Source organism: Siniperca chuatsi, linkage group LG20, assembly GCF_020085105.1.
Source record: "Siniperca chuatsi isolate FFG_IHB_CAS linkage group LG20, ASM2008510v1, whole genome shotgun sequence".
NCBI lineage: Eukaryota > Metazoa > Chordata > Actinopteri > Centrarchiformes > Sinipercidae > Siniperca > Siniperca chuatsi.
The window spans coordinates 8,546,482-8,560,188 of NC_058061.1; the positions used below are offsets into that span (position 1 = coordinate 8,546,482).

The following is a 13,707-nucleotide window of genomic DNA, read 5'->3' on the forward strand; positions in this document are numbered from 1 at the left end:
GGCTTTCTTAGTCCTCTATGATAGGAAACAATATATCTAAAGGTTTTGGGCTGGTGGTCAGACAAAACAGGACATTTGAAGATGTCAACTTGGGCTCTGAGAAATTGTGATGGGTATTTTTCACTATTTTCTGACCATTATTTTTCATTATCGATTAATCTGCCAATGTTTTAATTGGTTAATCACTTGGCCCATAAATTGAGTGCATATTTACAGCTAACATGCGCCTTTCTCAATACACTGTTCAGGTCAGGATGTCATTAAGTGTGAGAGTTATGTAGAGTGTATGCAGTGTATTAGTCACATGAATCATATCTATAGTTGCAGTGGCTTTAGCAGTCCCCACTATGTCTTCCCCAAAGTTGAAATGAAACTGTGAAACAGCTTATACAATTTTTTTTCCTCCAAATTCTAGCAAACACATCTGAAGAAAACTTTCACTGACCCCCAAAGCATTTTCAGATGACTTTAATATTGCAACTTGCATTTCAAAGACATTGAGAATCCAAAAAGGGATAGACCACCCACAGAGAGAGCAAAGGCAAAGAGCTGTAGTCTAAACAGACCCTCCCCCTGTATTCTTAAAAGGACGAGCATAGACAGAAAAGAAGCCATGGGGAAATAGATTTGAGTTGTTTTTGTTAAGTCTCTTCTTCTGCTGCACCTCACATCTCCCACAGATAGCACACAAAATATGACCAATCACTTGACAGTTCCTTGCTGCTCAGCAACTTTCACAATGTTAACACTTTGTCATGTAGTATTTACGTACAGCATCAAGAAAATTACACATCTCACTGAGGATTAAAGCAGAGCTGGGTCAAATTATTCCAAATGTTTTGTTTAATGTTAGAGTACCAGATGGATGGGGGTTACTGCCTCAAAAGAAATTCACAAACTATTTCACATTCAGATACTTTCTTATGAATGAACCTACCACTAGATACTTTTCTAGTAAACATCCTGGTTCTTCATTTTGACCTAAGTGAAAAAACAAACCTATGTATTCTAAAACATCTAAAGAAACTGAACATAGATAATATGGGGTGTGGTTTTTTTGTTTTTTTTGTTGCTCTGGCATTAAGCAGGCACTGAAGCACCACATTTGTGTAGTGTGGTTTTTGCCATTACAGTACTCATCTAATGTTACACTTAACTTTCCTGTGTGAACTATGCACCTGACACAGGTTGTCATGAAATGTTACTGCCTACTGCATTTAGCGACCACACTTACCTTTTCTTAGGATCACTGTTCAATGCTCAGCCTTCAACTTAGGGTTTTTGTACTTTTCCATGTCTCAGAAAATGTACACATGGCACTGATTTGTGAAAAATCTCAAATCTATGATACAAATAAAGCAATAAACATACTCTTGAATATTGTAGCTTCTTGGCAAAAGGCTTAGCTATATGTGCTTTTTAATGTGCAGTCAGTTTAGCAAAATACTTGCTGTCTACAGACAAAAGAGACATCCATGTTAAATGCAGTTGCATACCACTTGTTTTGAGGTACAAAACCAGTTTAGTGGTCTTTCACGACTGTGATACGTCTAAATGTGAAACTTCCGCTCGAATCCATGTTGGAAATCAACCCGTGTCGTCACCTTGGCCTCTGTTGCATAACTTTACGTTCTTTGCATTATGGCTGAAGTGATTCATTCTTTTTCTGACAATATTTCCATTGGAAAGAGTATCACATTCATGATGGGCATGTAGCTTGAGGACAATGAAAAATTGTTTAAATAATCACCTCTAATCTCAGAAGTCATCAATAAATGAAAGAATGTACTGTATGTTTACAATAAAATAAAATACAAATTCTCCAAAACTCAAGAATGGAATGTCATCGTCAACACATAAATACATTTACAATAACTACAACTTTTAAAAATATTACGTGGTCAATCCAAAATAACACTTGGATAAACATTTAAAGTAATGTATTATACAACAAAAACTGAAATAAGAGACCAAGTCTGAAACACCACTTCATGACCAAATAATTATCATACATGATGTGAAATATACATTATTAATCTAACTTTTTTCATTTACAATTTTCATCCACTGACATACAGTATCTTACAGCGAGGATGGAGTTTCAGTTAATGGTAGGACAAGTGCATAGCAAAATAGATCATTTGACCAAGTTAAAGAAACACATAAAACTGACAAACCAGCTTTAGAAAACAACATTTTAAAACCATGTTTAAGGCAAATCTCGTCATTTAAAATTGGCATAGTCTGAGAAAATGTCGACAAAGTCTTGTACCACCCTGTAGCAGAAGTCATATTGTTCCTATGGAATAAAGAGAAAAACAGAAAAGATGGATTAGGTGAATCGGTTTCAGTCAAGATAAAGCAGGAAACGGGCACTTTTTTTAGCACTTTAGATTATTTAGGACCCACTTCTGCTGATGCTTACCACAGTTTGGACCATATGAGGCCTCTGCATGCGTAAACTCTTCACAGTTTGGAACACGTCCAGCAGGCCTTCTGCCTTGACTCGCTCCAAGATATTGCTCAGTGCAATGAACGTACCTGTTCGCCCTGCACCAGCACTGCAGCACACACAAACACAAAAACTCTTGAATGAATGAATTCAAGCATGAACAGCGACTCGCAAATACAAAATCGTACTGTTTTAAGCTGTCATATGCAAAACGCTGTAGTATACAACACAAATATGACGCCAATTTAAAAAATGTGTGCCTAAAAGAGGGATTTGAAGCTACCTGCAGTGTACGACGATGGGATGGTTGCCAGACTGCTGCTGCTGTCTCTGCACTGAGGCGATGATGTCGATCATGCCTTTCCCCTCGGCCGGGACGCCGACCTCCGGCCAGCCGTGGAAGTGGAAGTGCCTGATCACCCTTGTCTGCTTGTCCTTTTGAGAGGAAATGCACATGCAGACTAGAGAGCTTAATACCTTTTCAAATATGATTTATTAGCAGTATATGAAAGCATAATGACAGGTGCAATGTCAGTGTAGGTTAAGTGTGCAGTAGATGAGTGGTGGACTGATGGGTGCTGCTCCGGGAGGCAGCAATGTATTACTGAGCCTCTGAGAGGTGATGTCGGTCGAATTTAATGAAATATATGAGATGGGAGGCTCCCACTTGAGAATCCTAAACACATCCTGCCCACTACATTTCCTCTGGCTGCAAAGAGAGTTTTATGTACCCACTTGGGGTTTTTGTTCTGTTACAAGACAATTATGTTAGATCCTGTGTAGTTTTGCAAAGTCAGATACAAAAATGCTGTTAAAATTCATAAAGAATGTAAATTTTGAATTAAGTTTAATTTTCAAATATTCACACATGACTGTAACAACCACATTTCTTCACTGTTCATTTCCCCTTTAGACTTCTCAGATGATTTAATTTATATAACTGTTTGAGGCTTAAAGAGGTAAAGTTATCCCATCACAAAATTCAAAGATTACAGAAAACTCTGGACTAAACTACTTAACTGTAAAGTAGTTAAAACTAGCTCCATCTCAACCAGCGACCAACTTTTGATACTTTAAGTACATTTTGTGATAAAGTTCTGCTTTCAATATCTTAAGTAAAAGTACAAAAGTATTAACTTGTAATGTATTTTTACATTGTTGTATTGGTACTTTTACTTGAGTAAATGGTGTGAATACTTCCACCACAAGAGGTCATTACAATGAATTTACTGTGACAAAAACAAGTGACACTATTGTGATTTATAGTGGTATCAATCTTACTGGCTCAATTTAAATGTTTAGTTGCAATCACACAATGCAAAAGAATAATTTCATATCCCTTGGAAAATAACTAAAATGCTCTGTGGAATTACATCAAGAGATCCAATAAATGCGTTTTCATCCTGACAAGCAAATGTAATATGGTGTTACTGCCTCATTAACAGCTCTGTGATAGTGCGTGGCTAATTTGCTTACCGGGACAAAGGTGAGTACCAAGTCTCGTAGACTGAAGGTGTCACACAAAGTGTCTCCCTTCAACTCTACTTTGTAATTTCCGTAGGTGACTGAGTCCTCTGTTGGCCAGTATTGGCAACATTTGTCCTGCAAAAACAGATTTAAAAAAAAGAAAATGTTTGTTTACTGCCGGGAATAAGTTAAATTGAAACTGCAGCTTTTTAAATAAAATGTAAATATTCTAAAGTAGTTTTAGCTCAAAATATGAAATACTGCCCAAACATGACCCAACATAAAAGTACAGTTTTGTGACAGAAGCAGGAAATCAGAACAGAGATGGTTTTTGTTGCACTGCTGTAGTGGTTATTGAAGCAATCACTCATAGCTTGCTTGCAGTCAGCTTTTGCAGCTTACCTGCTCCCTCTCCTGGAGCTCAGTGAGCATGACAATGGAGTGACATTTCCATTCCCACACCATTCTCCAGAAATCCTCTACTGTGTGTGGCAGAGGGCCCTGGGTTGCAATGAAGTAGTCCTTCTGTCTGTAGCCCTAAGTCACAGCAAAACACACACACTTCTTCAGCTTTATAGGCCCAAAATTATGTGTTCATAGCAATATGAATGAACTATTGCACATAAATGCAAGAAGGGAGGCATAAGGTAATAAAATCTGCTTACATCTATAAAAGATGCATTGATGTAATCCGTGAACTCCTGACCTCTTCTCATGGAGAGAATAACTCTGTTGAAGTCATCTGAAAAGAGAATAGAACAGGAAACTCCTCAAAACCATTTAGAGTATCAGGTATACAAACAGGATTGTGAAAAAAACGTTCAGATTTTAAATGTAGTGACAGACAATATAATCTGGAGGTCAACATCTGCCATGAGTTGATATATGGAACAGGCATCCAATCTATTTTTGTTCTATGGTTCTATTATTCTTTCTTACATGAAATAATTTGCAGAACTCTGTTCTTCTTCATGTTGGCAGGAAGATTCCCCATTCTCATGTTCTCCTTCATTATTCGCATGTTGGTCAGTTTCTGGGCAGAAATCAAGCAAGCAAAGTGTTACAAACCTTTTAAAATCACACTTATTTGTAGATGAATGTTACTGGATCACAGTACAGATAATGGCAAAATGAGAAGGATAAGAGTTATTTTATCGAGGCTTGAGTTTGAGATTTTAGAAGTAAAATACATATTGTAGGCTCTGGCATCTTTCTGAGTTCTTGTACTGCCATAAGGCCCGTTTTCTAACATAGCGTATTTCTTGTATTAGTAGCGCTAAATACAGGCAAAGCAAGGCAAGTTTATATGTATAGCACCTTTCAATAACAAGGCCATTTAAACAAGTGCTTTGTAAGTATATGTAGGTAATGGTCTTCACTTGGATCTGATACGGCTCTGGAGGAGCTATTCGAATCTATCATATCATTGTATTATGTAGTGTTAAGTGCATTTTTTTTAGTTTTTGTGTCTGACTGCCCACGGACTATAGATGGAAAGTAGCTATAGCTGGTACAAATCCTCTCTTCTCTTGCTTGAGATGGTTTTCTGTACATGGTTGTGATTTATTTATTTATTTTTTTGTACAAATGTATTTAAGTTAAATAAAATAAGAATCTAAAAGTGTCATTAAGTCAGATAGATGTAAAATCTACAATTGTATAATAATTTTTTCCCCTTATCATTGATAAATTGAGAGGCAATTTTAAATAAACTACTCCTGTTATTTAAACAGGTTAAATCTATCCATTTCTCAGTTTGCTGTGTAACAGGTGTGATATTTGAACTAAATGTTCTGGGCAAGAATGTGAAATATTGTACGAGGTCTTACCTTAAACTCTTCCTCTAGGCCGACCCGGTCACCATTTGCAAAGGTGTTGTGCAGTTTGTGTAGATGTCCTTCCAGGGATGACACATCCAGCTCCGTGTCTCCATAGAGGTAGTATTCAAGCAGGGCCTGGTAGATGAATGAGTACTGCATCTGGGGTGAGAATACACACAGACAAATGAACACACACACTATGCATGGTAGCATTTGAACATTTATAGATGATTGCAGGATAATTCACACTGATAATTAACACATTAACTGTCTAGTATAATGTCATGTGGCTGACACAAACGACAAGTGGGAACTTGTCCTGTCTCCAACTTACATCTGTCTGAACGAGCTGTGAGCGCTGCTCTCGTATCTTAGAGACAAACCCAAACACATCAACTTTTTGCTCTGCGTGCATTATGTCGATCATGGCATCTATTACGATGAAGGTTCCCGTCCTCCCAACACCAGCGCTACAGAGACACAAAACAAACCACAGACGGAATGAACCACAATCCTCAGCTGACACATGCATGTTAATAGACAACAGGAGTGAAACAAAGGAACATCTGTGCTCATGTATTGCTAAAGTCACTCAAAATGTTTCCAGTCATAGCTAACAGTTTGTTTTCCAATATATTGGAAATATCCTGGAAATATATATTTCCAGAATATTTAAGCCTAAATATATTTATCTCCATAGAAACAAATTGGATAATTAAAACCATTAAAAGCAATGTTCAGTTAAAAGCACGTAGATCTAAGTAAACAACAAAATAATAAACAATGACCCATTAGCTCAGCGTTCTGGTACCTGCAGTGGACCAAAATAGGCCCAGAGAAAGGTGGATTGACCACCTTGACCTTTTTGAGGAACTTGAGCATGCCGATAGGGGAGAAAGGAACTCCAAAGTCGGGCCAGCTGGTGAAGTGGAGCTGGGTGACCAGTCTCGGAGACTTAGCAGCATCGCTGGCTTGCTGCATAGAGACATAAAAAAAGAGTTAACAGTGTTAACAACACCTGCATAGCAAGTTCGAAGACACAACAGACCTGATCTGGCCCCAGGGAAATCTTTTGATAAATCTCGGATTTCAACAGGAACCATTATCAAAGTAGCAATAGCTTTTACTCAATGATCTGGATACATTTTCTGTCCTCTAGAGTAAGATTTTTCAGAAGTTATTCAGAAATTCAAAGCTACTAAGAGTTTATAAATGGTCTAGTTGGCTTACCATGAAGAAACTGAACTAGACATGATACAACATGCAGTAATGTTTCACAAACGCTACCCATGTTTCTGTTAACATTGTTACAATTTCTATGAAGCACAATAACTACATAAGCACTTCGTGAAACTTACATATTGTACACAGAACTTGCGTATGGTGTAGTCCACGAGGACAGTAAAGTCTTCTACTGCCACCCTCACATTCCCATAGGTCCAACAGCCCTGATCTGGCCAGTACTGGTAACACTTGTCCTGGGGGGGGATAATTTATTATTTCAATAAATTAAATACCTAAAATGGAGTTGTTCTTCTGTAATGTATTCAAGGACTTTCCTTTCAAGAGACAAAATGGTTCAAATGCAAAAGTACACATGCTTCAATTTTACAGCCAGTCAGTCCAGATTAGTGTAAGTGAGAGAGGTGAAACCACTCAATATAAGACTGTGCTGGGTGATTATGATACTTCCTTAGAGGACTTAATAACACATTATGTAGCCATTGATTTCAACCTGCCCACATGCTGATTTAAATCTTTGCCAAGTCTCTTCTTCTTCTTATTGATCTTTTTAGCCTTTCTCCATTCTCCTTGTTTAGTGAATGAGTTCTGGTTCACAATGAAGACAATTATAGCAGAGAAAATAGATGTCAGAGGGGAGATTACAGGTGTGAAATGAATAGTTTCAATTAAACGCCATGGTTCCACCTTTAACCATAACCAATATAATCCATTTGAAGCACATTTCTTTTCAAATATTTTTGTGATGCTCCATTAATCCCTACAGAGAGTCAGAGTCGGAGCAGAGACTTGGCTGGAGAAGAAACCCTGGAACTCGTAGGAATGCGTTATCTTGTTCATTGACACTTCAGCAGGGGAGCTGACATAAATTTAAGAAATAAACAAGGCTGAAAATCACTCACTTCTTTCCTTTCTTTCAGATTTGTCAGCATGACAACAGTCGCTACTTTCTGCTCCCATATCATCCTCCAGAAATCTGCTACGGTGTCTTCTTTTGGACCTGTGAACCAAAAGTTCAATGATTATTATAATAAGAAATAATTTCTTAAGACATGAAATTAGTAATCAAGGCATCAACATAATTATGTATGTCACTTCCAAGTGCACTATATCGTACCTTGTGCTGCTATGAATTTGTTCTTTTCCGTGAAACCCTGTTAGAAAAGAAGTTAATTGAGAAAATTAATATAAAGCTCCAGAATAGCTACTAATGGACCTTGAGATTGTGTATTCAAGGTCAAGAATTTAAGAACTTTCAATCTAAATTTCTAAGCAAACATGGAAGAGAAGTTCTTAAATGCACAGAAAAATGGGCATTTGAACATCTGTAACGCCACCACAACCGCACAAACTTCACCTGCTGAGAATGATGTGTGATACGATCGAAAGCTCCAGAATAGCTACTAATGTAACTTGCAGTGAGATTTTTACAGACCAATATGTTGATTTATGAAACTGTGGAGCAGAACATATATACGAAATTAAGAAAATAATTATTTTGGTACAGTTAATGTTGCCATTTTACCAATGACCGAACCATGCTCAACAGAATGATAATAAAAAAAAAGCATAACTCACATCAATGTAAGAAGCATTCACATAGTCTGAACAGGGATTTCCATCCAGCTGAGTCAACACCACTCTGGAATGATCATCTGTTGGTGAAAATAGCAATGGAAAGTTGCTCACTGTTTAGAGGATTAATACACTGAGTCTGTCACTGTACACTAGGCAGGTAGCATAGAGACCATTAAAGTAATAGTTTGACTTTTTGGGAAATATGCTGGTTCGGTTACTTGCAGAGAGTTACACAAGACGATCAATACCACCCTCATGTCAGCAGCCGGTTAGCTTAGCTTAGCATAAAGACTGGAAACAATGGGGAAAAGCTTGCCTGTCCAAAGCTAACTAAATTCAGGAGCAGTAACTTCCTGGAGTCTCTGCTGGTTGCCTGGCAACTGCTTCTGGGGGGAAAAAATAGTCTGGTACATAACCTCCCGTAAAAACAGCGAATTGTCATTTTTTGTACAGATTAAGATATGATTTATATATATATATTTGTTAGTGAGCTTTGCAGGTGCTGGTAGGCGGCTTTTGTTATTGTTAGAGCCAAGCTAGCCATTTCCCACCCATTTCCAGTCATTATGCTAAGCTAACCGACTGCTGACACCAGTCACATATTTGTCCAGTCACTGTATTTCCCAAAATGTCCAACTCTATACTTTTTAAGGATCAGAATGCATAAGTAAAGAAAAAAAATACAGACTGTATTATTAATGAGACAGAGATTGATAGGAACTGCAACTGTAAAAAGGAAAAAGGGTTGAGGTGTTTCCTTGTGAATAAACATAAGCTGCTGGGGAGGATCTACTGTATCTTAAAAAAAAAAAAAAAGACTCAAAGACACGTGCACACACAGGCAGGAAACTGTGAGATCTGGGTGTGAGTCAAAAGAAACCTAGTTCCTACAGAACAGAAAGTACACTCACAGGGAAGGATGTTGGGGTATCGGTTCTTCTCCTTGTTGTCAACCTTGTTGGCCTCCTCGTATGTCCCATGGGGATTACCCCCCGGTAAGGACTACAAAACAAAATTAGTTAGATTCTGACAGGCTGACTTTTAACTATTCATGATCAGTGCATTGTGTTCTGCTGTATGTAAAGCTTAGTAAGGCACTTCCTCTGCTACCTACAATAAACAGTCCTCCATTAAAAGCAGAGAACTTCAACTTCCTCTGTCTGTGCTGACAAACTGTCTGAATAAAACACATTTGTGTTACATGAACCATGAGTCATACGCTGTATTTTGACTCAGATCCTCAATCATAATTATAAATAGTCAAAAGGGTATTTTTCATGCATGTGGGTGTGTATGTGTACAGTATGTGTCATGGACATTGTGACACATATAGACCAGTAGTTTTCCTGAATTAAAAAAATACACACATAAGTCTGAGTCGTCTGCCTTCTCATGAACACACAGCATATCGCAGTTGTTGTGGGCAAACTCTTTAACTCCAATTTTAGATATTTTATCAGAATCAGACATACTTTATTGATCCCAGATGGGAAACTCTTGTTACAGCATCTCATTATCACGTCAGTGCACACAGGAATAGAAGTACTAAGCAAAAAAATACAATACACTATAATACAGGTTAGATAAATTAAGTACCAAGTGGGTATAAGTATAAAATTAAAAATGATTAAGCAAAAAAGCTACTTTTGACATTTTGGAGACACAAGGTTACATAATAATAATGATAATATGGGTATTTCATTGTTTACAGTAATCGTTATTAAATTTTTTATAATTCTTAACTAATGCATGGTTAAATAGAGCTTTAAAAAGTACAATACATTTGAATGCCATTGCATAGTGTCTCAAGTTAGTCCAAATCAACACAGTCCTAAACCATACTTCATAAAAAGTAAACTGCTAAACATCACTCAGTCAACCAAAATTTGAGCAATCCTATAAATCATGGATGTATGAATGCACCACAAAAACCCCAGATGCCTGATGCATACCCATCACTGCAGTCCCCATGGGATTTCATATCAGGAGGAAATCAACAATCTTGTGGTGGTGCACAGAGAACAACCTACTGCTCAACGTCAGCAAAACTAAGGAGCTGATTGTTGATTTTCAGAAAAGGGTGGCACACAGACACACAGCCCTATCTACATCAGTGGAGCTGAGGTGGAGCAGGTGAACAGTTTTAGGTTTCTGGTAATCAGTATCACAGAGAATGTGGTCATCTCACATCTCCACACTGGTAAAGAAGGCTCAGAAATGGCTGTATTTCTTAAGGAAACTCAAGGAGGCAAAATTCCCGTGCCAAGTTCTAACTTTTATCTCATATCTCTCCAATATTAGCTTCTCTGCACTGGCTCCCTGTAAAATTTAGAATATAATTTAAAATCCTTCTCCTCACCTACAAAGCTCTTAATGGTCTGGCACCATTGTATCTTAAAGATCTCATAATACCATATTATCCGACTAGAACACTGCACTCCCAGGATGCAGGGTTATTTGTAGTTCCTAGAGTCTCCAAAAGTAGAATGGGAGCCAGAGCCTTCAGTTATCAAGCTCCTCTCCTGTGGAATCAGGTCCCAGTGTGGGTTCGGGAGGCAGACACCGTCTCCACATTTAAGAGTAAGCTTAAGACTTTCCTCTTTGATAAAGCTTATAGTTAGGGCTGGCTTGGGTCAGTCCTGAACCATCCCTTAGTTATGCTGCTATAGGCCTAGACTGCCGGGAGACTTCACATGATGCGCCTCTTTCCTCTCTTGCTCTCCATCTGTATGCATTTTTATCCCATTACTGTATGTTACTAACTCAACATCTTCTCTCTCCGTAGTTCTGTGCTTTCTCGTTTCTCTCCTTTCTCCTGTCGCTTTCAGCAGGTATTTCTGCCTCCGGAGCTACAGAGTCTGGATCTGTGTTTGTGGACCGCCTGCTGCCCCTGTGTTCCTGCTCGACGGCTGCTGCTGCAGTTGTTGTTATTGGCTCTGTTACTGATGCTGACATTATTCTTCCTATATCTGTCATTCCTATTATTACTAATTTATTAATAACACTACAATTACTATTCTACTATATATATATATATATATATATATAAAAATTCTATGTGGTCTTTGCATTGTGCCCCCCCCCTCTTAAAACCTAACACAGCAGCGGCGGATGGCTTCTGCCCTCTTAAAGGAAGTTTTTCCTTGCCACTGTCGCCAAATGCTTGCTCATGGTGGGATTTGTTGGGTCTCTAATTAATATTATAAAGAGTACGGTCTAGACCTGCTCTATAGGAAAAGGGCAATGAGATAACTTCTGTTATGAATTGGCGCTATATAAATAAGTATATATAAGTATAAATATAGTATATATTTACAGAGGAGCAATAGAAAGCATCCTGACTGGAAACATCACAAACTGGCATGGGATGTGCATGGCCCAGGACAGGAGGGCTCTGCAGCAGGTGATTAAAACCACTCAGAAGATCATTGGTACCAACTTACCAAGCATCAATGATATCGGTGAGCTGCCTGTGCAGACCCCAAAGGATACTAAAAGACAATACCCACCCCAACCAGAGCCTGTTCACCCTACTGCTGTCTGGCAAGAGATACAGAAGTATCCACTGCCGGACCACCAGACTTCAGAGCAGCTTCTTCCCTTAGGATGTGAGACTGCTAAATTCATCTGCAGCACTCCCCCATGTAAAATAGTTTCTATGACTTATACAGCAGATCAGTGAATAAATATCATTTTTGTATATAACGTTTCTTGGTTGTTTTTTTTTTTGTGAGTAGCAAAAAAGGGAACTGCAACTAAATCTTGTTTTACACCCCTGTGTTGTAAAATGATAAAAAAAAAAAATCAGCCTTGTACCTTGTACTTCCAGCACTTGTACAGAATACAGAAGACTCTGCCTTATGACCACCTGTTACTCCAACCTCTAGGCGGAGAAGAGGGGATGCTTACATTGTACTCCTCCCTGAAGAGCTTGCCATCGTCAGCTGAGCGGAGCCTGTACTCCTCCTCAAGGTGGTCCACTGGGATGGGGAAGTAGGTCTTAGAGGCTGAAGGGGATCTGGGCAGAAGGACCACCGTCTGTTGCTCTGTGGGGGAGAACAGTCAGTGAGTTTTTCATCCCTGCTGGCCTGACAGTTTAATGTTATGATGGTGAATTATTTGTTGTGTTAAAGAAAATCCCTGATTTAACTGCAAATTATTCAATTATTATTAAATAACTGGCTCAAAAAATAAATTACAAAACAGAATTGGGTTTAATTAGACCAGTGGTTCCCACACAGCCCTGTCAGATCAACTCAAGTACCCCTTCCTACCACCTGTCCTGTTCCAAATGTGTCCATTTGAGTTGATTTCAAACTGGATGTTATTTAACACTATCAACTATATAAAAGTGGATATTGTTACAATAATGTTTTCATAGAACTGTCAGTGTTTAGGTCGGTTTTGTCAAGTTTGCATTTTTACTACTACCACTTGGAGTGGCAGAAGCTGGATGTTTCAACCATTGTATCTATTACCTTTAGCTAACCATTTCAAAAAATTTATCTATTAGCTTTAGCTAACCATTTTATCCATTACCTTTAGCTAACTATTTCAACTATTTGTCCATTACCTTTAGCTGACTATTCAAACTATTTACTTTTAGATATCTATTTCAACCATTTATCCATTACTTTTAGCTAACCATTTCAACCAATTTATCTATTAGCTTTAGCTTACCATTTTATCCATTACTTTTCGCTAACTATTTCAACCATTTGTCCATTTCCCCTGGGAATCACTGAATTAGCTTATCCAGCTACTCTGCAACCATTTTAAAAACAGTGTACCAAACTGATTTCAACTGTTATGATATGTTGGTATGTGTTTGCCAACACCTCGATAATTTTATAAAAAGGAGTATAAGTATTCAATGATCACCAAACATCAACAGGTGTTAGAGAACCAAAGGACCCTAGGGAGAAGCCAATTACAGCACCCTGTAGGCAGGTTTTTGGATGGAAACTCCTGACTAGGCATTCGGTTAGCACTCACAATTTGGAAAATGTAGGTTGAAAAAGTACTGAAAGAGTGTTAGTAATATGAAGTTCCTAAGACCGCCACCCCGTATACCTGACCTGGTGGTACAGTGGTGTATAACGACTCAGTACTGTATCCAAACTCTAAAACACAACACATATCAAATCA

General features: G+C 38.2%; 1 protein-coding gene across 12 annotated transcripts in view; it reads right to left on the minus strand.

The window, feature by feature from the left end:
* Nucleotides 1-452: 452 nt before the first annotated feature.
* The window catches only part of ptprea (protein tyrosine phosphatase receptor type Ea), a 54,773-nt gene continuing 41,518 nt past the window's right edge, over nt 453-13,707 (minus strand). For 8 of the 12 annotated variants that reach the window (XM_044178709.1, XM_044178711.1, XM_044178707.1 and 5 more), the window contains 17 exons: nt 13,638-13,682; nt 12,469-12,605; nt 9,471-9,561; nt 8,560-8,636; nt 8,099-8,135; nt 7,884-7,981; nt 7,098-7,217; nt 6,551-6,714; nt 6,074-6,209; nt 5,749-5,898; nt 4,859-4,952; nt 4,585-4,661; nt 4,322-4,456; nt 3,929-4,054; nt 2,736-2,887; nt 2,426-2,561; nt 453-2,299 (listed from right to left, as the gene is read on the minus strand). In XM_044178709.1, coding sequence (XP_044034644.1) covers nt 2,225-2,299; nt 2,426-2,561; nt 2,736-2,887; nt 3,929-4,054; nt 4,322-4,456; nt 4,585-4,661; nt 4,859-4,952; nt 5,749-5,898; nt 6,074-6,209; nt 6,551-6,714; nt 7,098-7,217; nt 7,884-7,981; nt 8,099-8,135; nt 8,560-8,636; nt 9,471-9,561; nt 12,469-12,605; nt 13,638-13,682 — 1,850 coding nt within the window. In that variant the 3' untranslated portion in view covers nt 453-2,224. The remainder of the gene's footprint in view (nt 2,300-2,425; nt 2,562-2,735; nt 2,888-3,928; nt 4,055-4,321; nt 4,457-4,584; nt 4,662-4,858; nt 4,953-5,748; nt 5,899-6,073; nt 6,210-6,550; nt 6,715-7,097; nt 7,218-7,883; nt 7,982-8,098; nt 8,136-8,559; nt 8,637-9,470; nt 9,562-12,468; nt 12,606-13,637; nt 13,683-13,707) is intronic. The other 4 variants (XM_044178715.1, XM_044178713.1, XM_044178714.1 and 1 more) reach the window with 1 other exon arrangement.